This window comes from Lontra canadensis, unplaced genomic scaffold (genome assembly GCF_010015895.1).
Source record: "Lontra canadensis isolate GAN:19392208 unplaced genomic scaffold, GSC_riverotter_1.0 scaffold14, whole genome shotgun sequence".
In the NCBI taxonomy this organism is placed as follows: domain Eukaryota; kingdom Metazoa; phylum Chordata; class Mammalia; order Carnivora; family Mustelidae; genus Lontra; species Lontra canadensis.
In genome coordinates, this window is record NW_022631008.1 from 18,082,631 (window position 1) to 18,099,710 (window position 17,080).

Here is a 17,080-nt window from a genome sequence, read left to right on the forward strand (position 1 = left end):
CAAAATAATATACAATCAACTTTCATTTTTTAAAGTTTTATATATTTGCCTAGAAAAAAGATTAAGAGGCTATATGCTAAACTTTGTAATTTTCTATATTTTTTTCACTTCTCTACAATGAGCATGCTATCCTTTTGAAGTCAGAAAAAAATCTTAAGTATGAAAATTCTCAAAATAAAATTAACATTTAATTCACTCTGATCTTAAAAATGTGTCACAGAGCTCCAGTTATAAAACTACACAAGAAAACATATGGAAAATGACATTTGGGATACAAAATGGTCTAAACTATAGTATCTCACATAATGTATATCATACTACATTAAGGCATGCCGTCTAATGTTCTTGTGACTTTGATAATGATAATCCAAGAAAAACAAGCAGTAAATATTTCTATGTAATGATTTCAACCAAGGTTCAAATCAATGATGACTACAAGTACATTCAGCTTTCTTTATAAAACCTATTTATGGCTGTAGAGGCACAAAGCTCTACAAAAATATGATTTCATATATGCTAGTTTTGATATATAAAAATAATTTTTACAGACATGCATAAACTACAAATTCAAAAGAAGCTATTTAGATCAGTCACAGAAATTACAGAAACCACAGCTCCCTACATTTCCTAAAATTAACCAGCTGCATGCTGCATTTTTGGTTTACAGAAACTTCGTACTTCTGAGGCAGTGTTTGTGAGACAAGAGCCTTTTTGAAAATAATTGCCTGTAATACTGACTAAAATAACTGCCCCAAACAATGGAAAACTGGCTTTCAAATCAAGAACTACTTGAACATAACAAATTGCAAGAACCTATCAAGCTCTCAGGATCTCATAAACCTGTATTTTCTCAGATGTCACACCATATCAAATTATGGAGAAAAACATAAACATTTGGTATTGTTCAAGAAAGTATTCAAATTAACATAGAATGTTTTCATTCAGCAGATTGTTTAACTAGGTATTTTTAAAAAATCTCAGAGGTAAGTAATAAGAATAAATCCACAATTTCAAAAAAGAAATACAAAAAAGGATGTAGAAATTCTTACGTTTCTGCAGATACCTTGGGGGAAGAAACCTGATGTGTCTGAATTATGATGTCCCTATCCTATCAAGGCACCTTAGTTTTAGAGCAACTGTAAAGTAAACTATATCGGCCAAGCTAATCCAGTTTTCCCAGAATTATCATGTATTTCTGCCTATATGCCAATAATCTATGAAAAATGGAAACTGTATCATAGATTCATGAAAAATATTTACCCTGGAGTCTTCAAGAATCATTTTAATTTCTACAAAATCAGAATCTCACTGATCAGATCTTCATCTCTTTATAATTGCACACTTTTGACTGAATAAAGTTTATGAAACTTTTTCAGCTAGTTTTTTTTTTTTCATTTTTTAAATTTATTTTCAATACCCACCACCTGGTTCCCCCAACCTCCCACCCCCCCACCTCTTCAAACCCTTCAGATTGTTTTTCAGAGTCCATAGTCTCTCATTGTTCAACTCCCCTTCCAATTTCCCCCAACTGCCTTCTCCTAACTCCCCATGTCCTCCATGCTATTTGTTATGCTCATATAATGATTCAATATATAAGTGAATGCCTAATAATATATACTTCATCACTCTTATATAAAACATTTGATTTTCAACATGGGAAAGCAACCAGCAAGTGTCAGTACAGTGTAGTTAAAATCTATAGTGTTCTTCTAACTAAAATTGAGGGCCAATTCAAGTACATACAGATTTTAATGGCTGATTTATCCAACAAAGAGACTCCAGAATTGTAATTCACAATACCCTCTCCTTTCAAAAGAATGGTTAACTTGGGCTAGGATTGCTTCATCTGAGTGGAGTGAACTATTACAACAGACTATGCAAAATTTTATATTTTTGTGTTTATCTGCATCCCCAATTTAAATTCCTGTGATCAGATTTTCACTAGTCTATGATCCAAACATGCCTGAGAACACCGCCTTTAGGCCATTCCTTCCTGCTCACCTCTAAGTCCAGGTTTAACACATTAAATCTACCTCAAGGTCAATGACTCATTCATAGGACCAATAAAAATATTGCTGACCTCAGTTTTTCACTTAAATTACATAAAATGAAACAAAGCAGAATTTTAACAAATTGTAATAAAATGATATGTTTTAAAAACTGAAAATCAGTTTTAATAGTAAAATGGCCCCATTTTATTCCTATATTGCTTAGCATTAGTTATAGAAAATAAAACTGAAATGCCTATCATAAGTTTGTTTCAAGGCTTGGGATGCACCACAATTACATTATTTCCTATTTTATCCTAGGAGAGTTCCTTTTCCAGGGTTCTGAATTTCTGACAAATAGGAAACAAAGGGAAGGCCACAAATTAGGAGATGTTATTGAAGATTTGTTTTATTAGATTACTGATTTTTCTCTCTTTAAGGGCCCTTGGGAATATTTTTAACCCACTGAGCCACCCAGGTGCCCCCAAAGATTTTATTTATTTATTTGACAGACAGAGATCACAAGTAGGTAGAGAGAGAGAAGAGGAAGCAGGCTCCCTGCGGAGCAGACAGCCCGATGTGGGGCTTGATCCCAGGACTCGGATCATGACCTGAGCCGAAGGCAGAGGCTTTAACCCACAGAGCCACCCAGGCGCCCCCCTTGGGAATATTTTTGTCTGTTATGCTCAAGAATGGCTTCTCCTAAGCAAATGGTCACTGTGATTTATAAAATCGGTCAAGCCTTCCTCAACTTTGTTAAATGTATTATTGCATTAGTATTTATTCTTGGCTTCTCTTTTTAACGTGGTCTTTATTTTCCTTTACCCTACTACCTCTCTTACCTAACCTTTAGTTTATATCATCTTGCTGTTTTGTGTGTGTGTGTGTGTGTGTGCTTTAATATGCTACTATAAAAAAAATTAAATGTTTTGCAGAGCAAAGAAGGCAAAGTTAATGAGATTCAGGAAATCCTAAACTCTAGATAGAGAGCATTTAACATATTTCACCAGATACATTAGGAATTACATAATGAAAACCCACTAAGTAACATTATATTCCTAATTCCAGGAATGTTTCTGGACTCCAACTTTTGGACTACTTTGCCCTTCCAATTCAGTTATGTTTATAAACTTCAACAATCTTCCCATGTTCAACATATTTAGAACCAAACTCACTATTCTTAGAAGTTACGTTGTTCTCTGATGTGCTTGGATACAAAACTGTCTGCTGAGAAAATATTAACTGGGTATATTACATCTGTTTATCTTCCCATCTGTCAGAATTACCTGACAAAACATTTAAAGCAATTGTTAGAAAAATTCTTCTGGGAGCAGTTTCGAACTTACTTGACATTATTGGGGAAAAAAAAAAAAGTCTCAGAAAAGAAAAAGCAAGCAGAAAGTTTAAAAATGAAAACTGTAACAACCTAAATTAAAAATTCACTGCAAGGGCTCAATAGCAAGAATACAGACAATGGATGAAAATCTGTGGACTCAAAGATAGATCAATAGAATTTATCAAATCTGAACAACAATGAGAAAATAAGTTAAAAAAAAAATGAACTGATCTCAGCATACTGTGGGACTGTAAGGAAAGATCTAACATTCTTATCCATGGAGTCCAAGGAGAGGAGAAAGAATGATGGGCTGAAGAAAGAGAAGTTCAAAGTGTCCCAAATTTGACAAACCTACAGACTCAAGCTAAATAAACATTAAACAGTATGAACCCAACAAATCCAAAACTCGACATATCATAATCAAATTTCTGTAAACTAGAAACAGAGAAAGAATCTTAAAAGAAACATGTTACCTACAGAGGAAGAACAATTTGAATGACAGTGGCTATTTCTTTGGAAACCTTGGAGGCTAGAAAAAAGTGGCGTATTTTTCAAGTGTTGAAAGAACTGACAACGTACAAGTCTGTATCCAGCAAAAATATCCTTCAGGAACTGAGGTGAAATAAAGACATTCTCAGATTTTATACAGAAAATAGCAATGGTAAATTAAACATACAACACACAGATATCCAGATAAACCTGAACACATGATGTAATTTCTGACCCATTTTTCCAACTCCCCTTTGTTCCTACCCTATACTCCTAAGTATCTGTATATTCTCAATACAATAAAAACCCTCATGAGAGAAGAGTAAATCAGGGGAGTGTGACATGAGCACATGCATATGCACAACACACAGAGTCTCCCAACCAAAGTTGCCAGAGCTCTGAAAACAGAATAATATGACAGATTCACGGTTCTGTTTGCTGTTGCCTACACCTAAGAGATTTGAACAGAATCTCCCTACATGCACAGCCAAAAGAGAAACACAAACAAAACCTAAAATAGCTCATTCCAACTCCCAAAGTTGCACAGATAAACTCAGCCCAGCATAAGGATGAGCAAACAAATAGAAAAGAAAAAGGAGAACAATTTCAGAATTCAGGACTCAGGCTCTGCTTTAATACAAAGCCACTCCCAGGACAGGAGAAACTTTTCTAAAATTTCTGACCAGTATTTCCACGGAGGCTCAAAGGAATACTGAATCTATGATACTAGGAAGGGATGCAGAAAGGATAATCTGAGATACGGAAGGACAGGGTGTAAGGGAAAGCACAACTGTCAAATGAAACCATTAAAAACAACAATGAATACTGTAAAATAATAATTCTTTGCAAATGATACAATTAGGGGGATAAGTCGGAAATTAAATATAGATGAAGAATATTTGCATGGAACACTGACTGATGCATAAACGATGAATCTTGGAACACTGAAAAAATAAAATTAAAAAAATAAACATAGATGAAGAACAATGGAAAATAAAGTTTGAAAGAAAAATTGGTGTTTTCATGGATGACAAATTTACTGAGTTCTTTGAGGTTGCATGAAGTGGCTTTTCAGTTGAAGATGAGAGATAGGTATTTGTTGTCTACACAGACTATTTTTTCATAACAATAAATCTGAGATTTATGTAATTTTGTCTTGTAATGGAAATTTAATATTCAAACCTCAATAAAATCCTAACTGCTACTAGACCTGACAGTCCCTAGTGAACCACAAAGCAAATCACATCTCGTATTATACTTAATTTGTACAAGATTCTTAACAAGCTAGGTAGTTGGATTTAATTCAATAAACAATAAAGAACCAATGAAAGTTTATGAGCAAGAGAATAATATGATCAGAACAGCATGACAGAGAATGTACAAATGAAATTAATTTGTTTTCCCATATTATAAAAATAAAGACAAACTAACAATACTGAAAATATTTTTTTAAACAACAGAGGAGTTTCAAAATTATGTTTAATTATATTAATTACTGGGAAACTTATTTACCATTATAAGGGGAATCATTAAAAAGCTATTAAAATTATGTAAGTGAAAAGTAAGGAAAGCAAAAAATTAAAACTTCAAAAATAAAAGTTTAGTATGTCTATACTCTTAATGGTCTGCAATAGTCCTGCTTTTGCTCTCTGCAGCCCCATCTCAAATGCAGTGGTGACGGCACAGTCTATTAATCTTTGAGAATTCATGAGAATAGATAGTAGGATAAGGTGAAGAGGTTAGTAACCATGCAGTTTCGGGTCTACAAAAAATTAGCATCAATGATAGTAGGGCTATATTTATACTGGAGCAGAATAAAGAGAAAAGATAAGAGAGAAGGTTCAATTTATAAACTATTACTGAGGCCAAGTACATGGCCCCTGGCCTTACAGAATTAACAAACATGACACAAGACACAGCGCTGATCTAGGAAAGTTCAGAAATAAGCAAAGGGCGGGGTCAGGGTGGGGAGATGTTCATAAATCTTTTGACAATATAACATAAAAAATCTAAGTAGATTTTGATGTTTAACTTTCTGTAACTGTAAAGTAGAGATACTTCTCAATAACGTTCTTATAATATGAGTGAGGATACACATAGTGCACTTAGCAAAGTGACTGGTTCATAATTTCAATTCAAATGTCACCTCCCTTGTTTTTCCATAAATACTCTTTCATTCTCATCAACAACACAGCTAGATACAGTACAGGAGCAATCAAAATTTTATTTAAGAGTGGTCCAGATTTCTAAGACCACACCAGATCCAAAACCACAGACTTTGTGGAGTAGGTCTTACTTTATGAATATAAATAAATGGTGCTATAGGATTCAGACAAAAAAAAGTACTCATTAGGTTTAAGCTGAGTTTGAAGAATGATTTGGACAAATGTCAATGAATAAAGAACCATATTATGAAAAAGAGAAAATGCATGAGGAAACTTACAAAATAGCAATGTTTATTCAAGAAAGTGTTATCCAAGCAATGTTACTTTAGAAAAAGCAAAAATGCTCTGTATGGCTGTAGTGTGTATTGGGAAGTAGTTGGGACCTGAGGTTGAAACGAGTTTGGTTTTCACCAGATTGTGAAGATAATCCACTGTCTTACACAGGTAGTGGTTCTCCAAATGTTTTGGCTTTGGAACTCTTTTGCACTCTTAAAATTACTGAGGCCCTAAGAGCTCTTGTATTTGTAGGTTTGTTCTATCTATCCATCCATCCATCCATCCCTCAATTTCTTATACTAGAAAGTAAAACCGAGAAATTTTTACAACACAAAAATAGAAAGAAGTCACTTCATTAGCTGTCGATAACATCACACATTAGGCAGACTCTGGAAAACTCCACTATATACTTATGAGAAAACGAGAACGAAAAGAACATAATGTTACTATAAGGATAGCTGGGAGGCTCAGTCAAGTTAAGTGTCAGCCTTGATTTTCAGGGTCCTGGGATCGAGCCCCATGTTGGGCTCCCTGCTCAGCCAGGAGCCTGTTTCTCCTTCTCCCTCTTCCCTTCCTGCTGATGCTTTCTCTCTCTTTCTCTCAAATAAATAAATAAAATCTTAAAAAAAAATAACATTACTATGAAAATTGGTTTTAATCTTGCTGACCTCCAGAAAGATCTTAGGAAACAGGATGCTCCTGTACAACATTTTGAGAGTTGCTGCTGTATAGTAATGAGAATAACCAAATCAGTTCAGGGTTTAAAATTTTTTTAAAAGTCTGTTAATAGTGTGTAGAAAGACTAAAGTAGAAATATACAGAGGAAGAGCCCTGGATTTGGCACAACAATGAGATGAGACTGCCAAAGCTGAATTTATCATTTGCAGAAAATTTCTTAATGCTAGACTTGCAAGCAATAAAAGAGGAACAAACAGACTTGATTTATTCCCTAAACTTCATTGTACCCATCAGGGTAAAACATTCATTTCTTTAGGTAAGTATATCACAGGTATGGTCTCAACTACTCAAGAGTGGTTCAAATTTCAGAAAAATTTATTTTTAATAAAGACAATTTGTTAAAAGTCAAATTTTGAGTTACTCTATATGCCTTTATAAAACATTATGAAAGTAAAAATCACACACTAAATCCATGAGCATGTAATGTTTTTCCATTGTGTCTTCTATAATTTCTTTCATAAGTGTCCTATAGTTTTCACTGTATAGATCTTTTACCTCTTTGGTTAGGTTTATTCCTAGGTATCTTACGGTTTTTGGTATGGATTAACTTTTAAAAGAGAAGTTCAATTTTTAAAAATAAGCTTCCTACCTTCACTGCTAGGAAAAGAAAATGAGTGCTTTTGAAATATGAATAAATTCAATAATAAAAAAATCAGGATATTGGGGGGCGCCTGGGTGGCTCAGTGGGTTGAGCCTCTGCCTTCAGCTCAGGTCATGGTCTCAGGGTCCTGGGATCGAACCCCGCATCGGGCTCTCTGCTCGGCGGTGAGCCTGCTTCCTCCTCTCTTTGCCTGCCTCTCTTCCTACTCGTGATCTCTCTCTCTCTGTCAAGTAGATGAATAAAATCTTTGAAAAAAAAAATAGGATATTGGATTCTACTTCCAGTAATGGCAGATGAGCAAGTCTGTAGTATGAATCCCTGCAGATAATTATAAAATACTTGGCTGTATACAATTAATAAAAACAACTTGTAAGAAATAGGACAACATTGGAAAGTGGTAAAAATAGAGAAAAGTAATGTCAAAACTACAAATGAAAGGGGTAAGAATTACCAGTTTGCAAATTATTGACCTAAGAGTATGACCCCACACTCACTGCTATAGCTACAAAAAACCATAGCCTTACTGGCAAAATGTGCCAGAAATCAGATTTCAGAGCTAGGATTCAGAACCAAAAAAGCAGCTTGAAAATTAAAATGAAAAGCCCAGTAATGTGGAAACCTCCCAGATGTTTGAGTGAAAACTAATATATTTATGGGAGAAAACCCAAGAGTCCCAGGCAAAAAAGCAGGCTGACACCTGAACAAAAATCTATTTTGAAAAAGATGTGGCCACATAGAACCAAATCTGTAAGTTTGAGGCTTTTCCTAAATGAGTGGATTTCCCAAGTATGCACAGCTCTAGTGGCTGAAAAGCATTAACTAGCGTAGCTGAGGGTGTCAGCTGATGAAGTTTAGGACATGCTAACCCAAAGAATCACTACAAAAAAAAAAAAAGAAAAAAAGAATCACTACAAAAGAGAACACTATCACTAATAAGAGACTCATATTCCTTCAAGGCAATGGGAAAAAACACAAGTTGGAAATTAACATTAATTTTAGCCAAAGAAATTAATGAAGACCCCATATATTAGTCTGTTTTTTAAAGATTTTATTTATTTATTTGTCAGAGAGAGAGAGAGAGAGCAAGAGCACACAAGTAGGGGGCGTGGCAGGCAGAGGGAAAAGCAGGCTCCCTCCTGAGCAAGAAGCCCAACACGGGACTAAGTTCCAGGACCCTGGGATCATGAACTGAGCCGAAGGCAGATGCTTAACTGGCTGAGCCACCCAGGTGTCCCTAGTCTGTTTTCAAAATCTAACCATATATCACAGTTAGGCAATATAAGCTAAAATTTATGATGACAGGATAATAACAATATTAGTTTACTATTCAGTGTTATCACTGATAAAATATTTAACAAAATTATGTATTTTTTATAAAAAAATAAAAGTTCTATTACATTATCTCAAAATTAAAATTTTTCAATGAAAAGACCTAAATTAACAGTAGTGGAAGTACATTATACATTTTAAAATTAATTTTGAAGCTGAAAATCTGAAGGAAAAGGTCAAGCTCCTGAGCCACTACCTGAACTTATAAATATGTAGTAAAAATTCAAATTATGTTTTCTCTACGACTGATTATTTTCTACAGTTAAAAATCTATTTATGCTAACAAAGTAAATAAATCTGAGATTCTGTTATAATGTAAATGGGAAAAGATAAAGTTCTACATATCATAAATACAAAAACTATGTTGTTGGCTCTTTTAAATTTTTCTTTCTGCTACCTCTTTCTGAAATATAAAACCATTTGTCAAAGTATAGCTTTTTAAAAAACCTGTCAGTGACAGAGTCTGAACATTAATATACTCTCCTATATTATTTCATAAAATAAAATATTCAAAATAACCAGAGTTACATCCTGATCACTGCCTTTTATCAAACTACAACTGAAATAGGGATCTGATCTTCACCAATAAATCTTTAAACTCAAGTAAAATTTTTTTTTTCTTGGCTGTTGTTCATAATGTTGTAATGAACATAGGATCTTTGAGACCCTAATTTCATTTCTTTTGGATATATACCAGGAGTAGAATTGCTGGATCATATGGTAGTTCTATTTTTAATCTTCTGAGGAACCTCCATGTTGTTTTCCAATGACTGCACCGATTTACACTCCCACTAACGGTGCACAAGAGTTCCCTTTTCTCCACGTTCGCCAGCACTTCTTATCTCTTTCCTTTTGGTAAAAGTCATTCTAACAAGTGTGAGGTGATATCTCATAGTTCTGATCTGCATTTCCTTGATGATTAGTGATGCTGACTATCTTCGCACATACCTACCGTCCATTTGTATATCTCCTTTGGAAAAATGTCTATTCACTTCCTCTGCCCATTTTTGTTTTTTCTAGTTCCACTGAGAAATAACTGACATAACATTACTGTATAAGTTTAAGGTGTACTATATGATGACCTGATTTACATATACTGTGAAATGATTATCACAGTAGGTTTAGTTAACACCCATCATCTTATGTAAATACAATATAAAGAAAAAAATTCTCTTTGTGATGAGAATTCTTTGGATCTCCTCTCTTAAGAACTTTCCTATATATCATACAGCAGAGTTAGATATAGTCATCATGTTGTACATTTTACCTCTAGTATTTATTTATCTCATAACTGGAAGTGTATACCTTTTGACCAGCTTTCTCCAATTCCCCATCCCCCAACTCATGACTTTAAACTCTAATACTATTAATTACGTATCAGGTATAATCTTTAAAATACACATTTGATCACCAGTAAGGACAGGCAACTGTCTGCCAGAAAAGAGGCTGGCAAAGATGCCAGGCTGATCAGCCAGCATATTCATACTCCACTCCACTGCTGAGGCTGTCCCATTAATATTTAGTTATCAATTGTTGGATTTTTTCAAAGCATTATGAATATTACCTTATTTATATATTCTACCCAATAAATGATAATCTAGTTGTAGCTCTAATATAGTTTTTGCCTATTCAGTCATAATATAAGATCCTTGTAGGCAGGAAATGTATCTTAAGTATCTTTGTTGTCATGCATTTTACCTAATAGTGTGCTTTATATAGCACGTGGTAACTTCCTATTTGATGAAATAAAGAATGACTAAACATTTTTATTATATGTTAAGCAACCTTATAGAATAGTTTAGAATACTAATAGGATCATTTAAGGACCTACATATTTTCCTGCTCTTAAAATTGAAGTCTGGTCTTATCCACATTCTCATTTTCTACTGTTTTAAAAGAACATTTACTGTCAATGAACTTAAAATTTATACCAGGCATGTAACAATATTCAAGACACAGCAGGAATCACAGAACTCGACAGGATAAAACTCGACAAAGCACCAGCAAAAACCTCTTTTGTAGAGGTAATATGTGATTACAAATAAAAGTATTTCATTACATTATATTTATATTATGTATATCTGAAAAAAAAAAGGATTGGTATTAAACAAAAAATACCTAAGTATACAACATACCTGAGTTCGTAAAATTTCATTTTTTGACAACTGCATATCCCCAGTCAATTCTTTCACAACAATGCCTAGTGGCTCTAGACGTTTGCTGAAGTAATTTGTCATTTCAGCTGCCAAGGCCTTCATTGGAGCCACATATACAATCTGTGCCAAAGAAACATTACCTTGATGAACGAGCAAAAACTACAAGTCATTTGTTTCACAGCATTCAATGTAAGTCAAAACTTAATGTGAAATATAATTGCAGACTCTAGCAGTAAAAAAATCTTAATAGCGATATCTGAAAAGTACTTACCTTTCTTAGGTAGGTGTGCAGCTTATTTAAAGGACAATGGAATTTGTTTATATAGCCTCATCACTTTGAACACTGGTTCTGCTTCAAAGCTAAATGTATTTTCAGTGTTTCACAGGGGTAACAGGATTTTCACAACACAAATAGGGACTGCCTTACTAGTTACAGAGTAAATCAAGCAGCAATCTTTACATGACATCATTAATAATATCCTTAAAACTTTCCAGATTTCACCTAACATGTATAGCCACAAATGATTTTAATTTTATAATTTAAAAAGTTGTGGTCTGACTTGTTAATTTCTTACCTTAAATTCATTCTTTTTGATAATACCTTGTTGAAAATGCTGACGTATTTCATGCAAAACTGTAAGCATTGCAATGTTGGTCTTTCCAGCCCCAGTAGGGGCACAAATCAGCATGTTCTCATTGGTGTTGTAGGCAGTCTCAAACACGATTGACTGGATTCTATTGAGTCTCCTCATTCCTTTAAAAGCCAGCTGCCCAATCTAAAGAAAGAAAGAAAGAGAGAGAGAAAAAAAAATGACTCATTATAAATGATGATAATGTGAACGACCCATACAAAATACTAAATGCAAATATTTACTTCTTTTGATTTAAAAAAAAAAAAAAAGATGACTGGGGCGCCTGGGTGGCTCAGTGGGTTAAGCCTCTGCCTTCGGCTCAGGTCATGATCCCAGGGTCCTGGGATCGAGCCCCACGTTGAGCTCTCTGCTCAGCAGGGAGCCTGCTTCCCTTCCTCTCTCTCTGCCTGCCTCTCTGCCTACTTGTGATCTCTGTCTGTCAAATAAATAAATAAAATCTTTAAAAAAAAAAAAGATGACTAATTTGTTCAGTCTCTCAATATGTCTAATATTTAAAACAAAGTGTGCAGTTGAGAACTCACAACTACTATATGATTCTAATGAATTCTGGAGTTGCATACTCACTAAATTTGAAAAATACGATAATGACACTATATATCTGTATCTTTGTACATGATCTTAAATACAAAACAATGATAACATAAGGCAATAAAATAAAACACGGGTATGTTTTGAGTTTATATGACGATATTCTAGCTTAGTTAAATTGAAGATAACTAAAGTCCAAACAAGAAATGTCCTGGGCATATAAATGAATAGGAAACTCTGCTTTAACACATTATGGATTTAAAAATATCTTTTTTAATTGCAGCCATAATAGTAGGAACAATAGCTGCAGATTATATTCATTCAGAACTTACACTGTGATACATATTAATTGTGAGCACTTTGATATACTTATTTAATTCTCAAAATAATTCCATGGTATAGGTACTTTTATTTATATATTTATTTATTTTTTAAGAGATTTCATTTATTTATCTGGAGAGAGAGGAAGGTAGAGAGAAAAAGCACGCATGCATGCACATGTGGGGGAGGAGTGGTAGAGGGAGAGAAAGAGAGAAGCAGACTCCTGGCTGAGCAAGGAGCCAGAAGCAAAGCTTGATTTTACAACCCCAAGATCATGACCTAAGCCAAAATCGAGGGTCAGATGCTCAACTGACTGAGCCATCCAGGCCCCCCTTGGTACTTTTATTATGCCCTTTTAATAAAGAAGAAAATTGAGTGGTTAAATAATTTTTCCTAAGGTCTTTCATATGAAAAGTCTTGAGAAATGAAAATTACAATGTCTTAGAGTAAAGGAAAAACTGGATAGGATTAATGGCAGAAAACTGGAATGGCTAAATTAATGTCAGAAAAAATAAATTCCAAAGCCAAGAATACTACCAGGAATAAAGACAGTCAGTTTATAATGACAGAGAATAATTAATCACAAGGCATAACAGTCCTATATGCTTATATATCTATAACAGATCTTTAAAGTGTAAGAAGCAAAAACTCAAGACATGCAAATGAATTCAATATCCCTCCCAACACTTGACAGAACAAGTAGGCATGAAAATCGACAAGGTTATAAGCAGATTTGAATAGCACTATGAACCAATTGACCTACCAACATTTATTCATCTAACAACAGTAGAATACAAATTCTCTTCAAGTGTTTGTAAAACATTTAAAAAATATACTATATTCTCGGCCATAAAACAAGTCTCAATAAATTAAAAACTAATCCATACGAAGTATGTCATCTGATCACAAAGGAATGAAATCAGAAATCCTTAACAAAAGTATCCTCAGGAAATATTCAAATATTTGAAATTAAATAACACACTTGCTAAATAACCCATGGATGAATGAAAAAATCAATAGGAAATTAGTGAGTATTCTTAACTGAGGGAAAGAGAAAGCTCAACATACTAGAATTTGTGGATGCTGCTGAAGAAATACTTAGGGAGGAATATATAGCACCAACCACTGATATGAAAAAAGAAGAAAAGTTTAAGTGGATATCTTCACCTTCCAAAATAAAAAAAGGAAAATTAAAACCAAAGTAAGCAGAATGAAATAAATAGTAAGGATTGAAGTAGATATCAACAAAATGGAAAACAGAAAAGCTCATTCTTTGAGTTAGCCAAGTAAACTGATTAATCTCTAGCCAGACTGATCAGAAATAAAAGAGAGAAGGCAGGAAGTTACTGACATCAAGAATGAGAATAGTGACATCATTACAGATGCTACATATATTGAAAAAATAGGTAATATTAATAAGCAACTTTATGCCAATAAATTTGACCATGCAGATGACATGAAAAGTTACTTGAGTTAGGCCAAGATGTCTTAAATATACCATAACCTATAAATGAACAAATTGATAAGCTCAACTTAAGCAAAATGAAAAAGAAAACATAATCTTTAAGACATTACTAAGAAAATGAAAGAAGGGGCGCCTGGGTGGCTCAGTGGATTAAAGCCTCTGCCTTCAGCTCAGGTCATGATCGCAGGGTCTTGGGATCGAGCCCCGCATCGGGCTCTCTGCTCAGCGGGGAGCCTGCTTCCTCCTCTCTCTCTCTCTGCCTGCCTCTCTGCCTGCTTGTGATCTCTCTCTGTAAAATAAACAAAATCTTTAAAAAAAAAAAAATTAAAGAAGCCAACATGGAAGATAATCTTTGTGAAGCATACATCTGGTAATGGACTTATATCCAGAATATATAAAGGATTCTCTGAACACAACAGTAAGAAAACAAAAAATATAATTTTTAAAATGGGCAAAAGATTTGAACATTCAATTCACCAAAGAAAATATCTGGATGGCAGCACAACAAAAATATGCTCAACATTATTAGTTATTAGGAGAATCAAAGTTAAAAGCACAATGAGATAACATTACATGTCTATTAAAATGGCTAAAATTTTAAAAACTGCCCACTGCCAGTGTTGGTGAGGATATGGAGAAACTGGCACTCATACCTATGGCTGGTAGGAATGTAAAAATAGTACAATCACTTTGGAAAATAATTTGGTAATTTTTTAAAAGTTAAACACAATTAACATATGATCTGGCCATATCACTTCTAGGTTTTATCCAAGAGGAAAAAAAGTACATGTACATACAAAAGGGAGTACTTGCTTTCTCTTGAGCGGATGCACTCTATCTCAAATAAATAAAATCTTAAAAAAAAAAAAAACACACCTGGAACTAGCTAAAAATTAGTACAGATAACTCTGGAAAAAGTATTGAGCTGTACAGATCCACTTATACACAGATTTTTTTTATAGCACAGTACTGTAAATGTATTTTCTCTTTCACATGATTTTCTTAATGTTTCCTTTTCCCTAGCATACTTTATTGGATGAATAAAGTATATAATACATACAACATACAGAATATGTTTTAATGAACTATTTATGTCATTAGTAAGGCTTCTGGTCAATAGTAGCCTCTTAGTAGTTAAGTTTTGGGGGAGTCAAAAGCTATATGCAGATTTGACTGCATGGCAGGTTGGTGCCCCAACCTCCAGTTGTACAATGGTCAACTGCAGTTGTGTAAAGGATAAGGAAGGATAGAATAGCAGAGATGATGAAGATTAAAAAAAAAAAAAAAAAAAAAAAAGTAAGCCATGACCAGACTATGAAGACCAGACTGCCACAGAAACCCCTTACCTCTAAAGGTCTTTTTTCGGAAAGACAATGTGAAGGAATCAGCACAGGAAGCTGAGGTCCCGAAAGTTAAATAACTCACTCCAGTCCACACTGCTAATAAATTGTGGAAAAGATGGGACCTGAACTCAGTTTCTCTAGTTTCGAAAACAAACCACCAAATTTACTGTTTAATATTATACGATGATTTATTTTGCCCATTAATAAGACTCTACACTCATTTCAATAGAACATTGCAGAAGAATTCTTAAAATACTGTTACAAGTGAGGGAGGTGGCAGAGTTTGCACCATGGTGTACCCAGGCCACTCTGGTGCTATCAGCAGGTACTACCCAGGTAGGTATGGAGGGGGTCCCGGAGGGCCTACATTTCCCAGACAAGCTCAGGATCCGCTGTATCTTACTTTGCTGCTGTAGCTGGACAAGATAAGCAAATAGACGCTGCTGAACTGCAGAGATACCCGACACAGGCACTGCTGGAGGATACATGGAGACGTGTCGGCTTATGATTTCAATGCTGGCTAGAGACAGGTCAGGCACAATGGGTTTCAGTGAATGTAAAGAACTCTGGGCTGGGGGCACCTGGGTGGCTCAGTGGTTTAAAGCCTCTGCCTTCGGCTCGGGTCACGATCCCGGGGTCCTGGGATAGAGCCCCACATCCGGCTCTTTGATAGGCAGGGTGCCTACTTCCCTTCCTCACTCTCTGTCTCCCTCTCTGCTTACTTGTGATCTCTCTCTCTCTGTCAAATAAATAAATAAAATCTTTAAAACAACAACAACAACAGCAACAAAACTCTGGGCTGTTCTGAATGCCCGGACACAACAGTTCATCAGTTTTGACAGTGACTGGAGTGGAAGAGTAGATCCTCAGGAAGTGCAGAAGGCCCTGATCACAGTGGGATTTCAATCGAGTTCCCAAGCCAGGACTTCAACAGCAAACTGATACAGCACCAATTTCAAGATCACCTTCAATGACTACATCACCTGCTGCATCAAACTGCAAGCTCTAACAGACAGCTTTCTAAGATGGGATACTGCTCCACAAGGTGTTGTAAATTTCCCCTATATGATGATTTCATTCAGTGTGTCCTGAGTGTTTAAATCAAGAGGAGCCTGTAGGAACAAACTCAACATTTCAACTGGAGTTCTCTTTTGCTCTTACTCTTTGCCTTCAGTAACATGTGTAAACTTGCACTGTTGCCTTGTCTTGATGTCTACTGTAAAGGTTTATCACTTTATGTACACTTTATGATGTTTTTAGTGTTGATAATAAATTGTTTGGAATTTTACTAATACAATATCAGGTCTCTTACACCACTCAAAACTTCTTTCAGCCATAGTCTGTGATGCCTTATTTTCTTGTTAAGCCTCTTGTACATAAAATTTCAGTGTATAAAATATTTAAGGCACATTATATATTTTTCATTGTAAGATATTTAGAAACCTTTCATCAGACTACAGCTGTATCTTTCCTCTCCTAGAAGAGCTTTTACATGGTATTGAAAACTTTATTATGGGGTATTCTAACCATGCAGATTGGCCTTCTTAATAGGACATATTAAAGAAAATCTCACCCATTCATGGCTGGGATTATCATCTGCTCACTTGGCAAATATTTATTGTGCTACATTTATTTACTTACTACATTTATTTATTATTTAAATGGTCAAAAAGGTAGTTACACAACTTGTAA

General features: G+C 34.6%; 1 protein-coding gene and 1 pseudogene across 4 annotated transcripts in view; one reads left to right on the top strand and one right to left on the bottom strand.

The window, feature by feature from the left end:
- The window catches only part of ASCC3 (activating signal cointegrator 1 complex subunit 3), a 340,635-nt gene that overhangs the window by 235,240 nt on the left and 88,315 nt on the right, over positions 1-17,080 (bottom strand). For all 4 annotated transcript variants that reach the window (XR_004382744.1, XM_032858205.1, XM_032858204.1 and 1 more), the window contains exons 9-10: positions 11,654-11,854; positions 11,058-11,198 (exon numbers count right to left, since the gene is read on the bottom strand). Coding sequence is in view for 3 of the 4 variants with exons in the window: in XM_032858205.1 (XP_032714096.1) it covers positions 11,058-11,198; positions 11,654-11,854 (342 nt within the window). In the remaining variant the exon portion in view is untranslated. The remainder of the gene's footprint in view (positions 1-11,057; positions 11,199-11,653; positions 11,855-17,080) is intronic.
- LOC116868121 lies at positions 15,676-16,488 on the top strand (annotated as a pseudogene).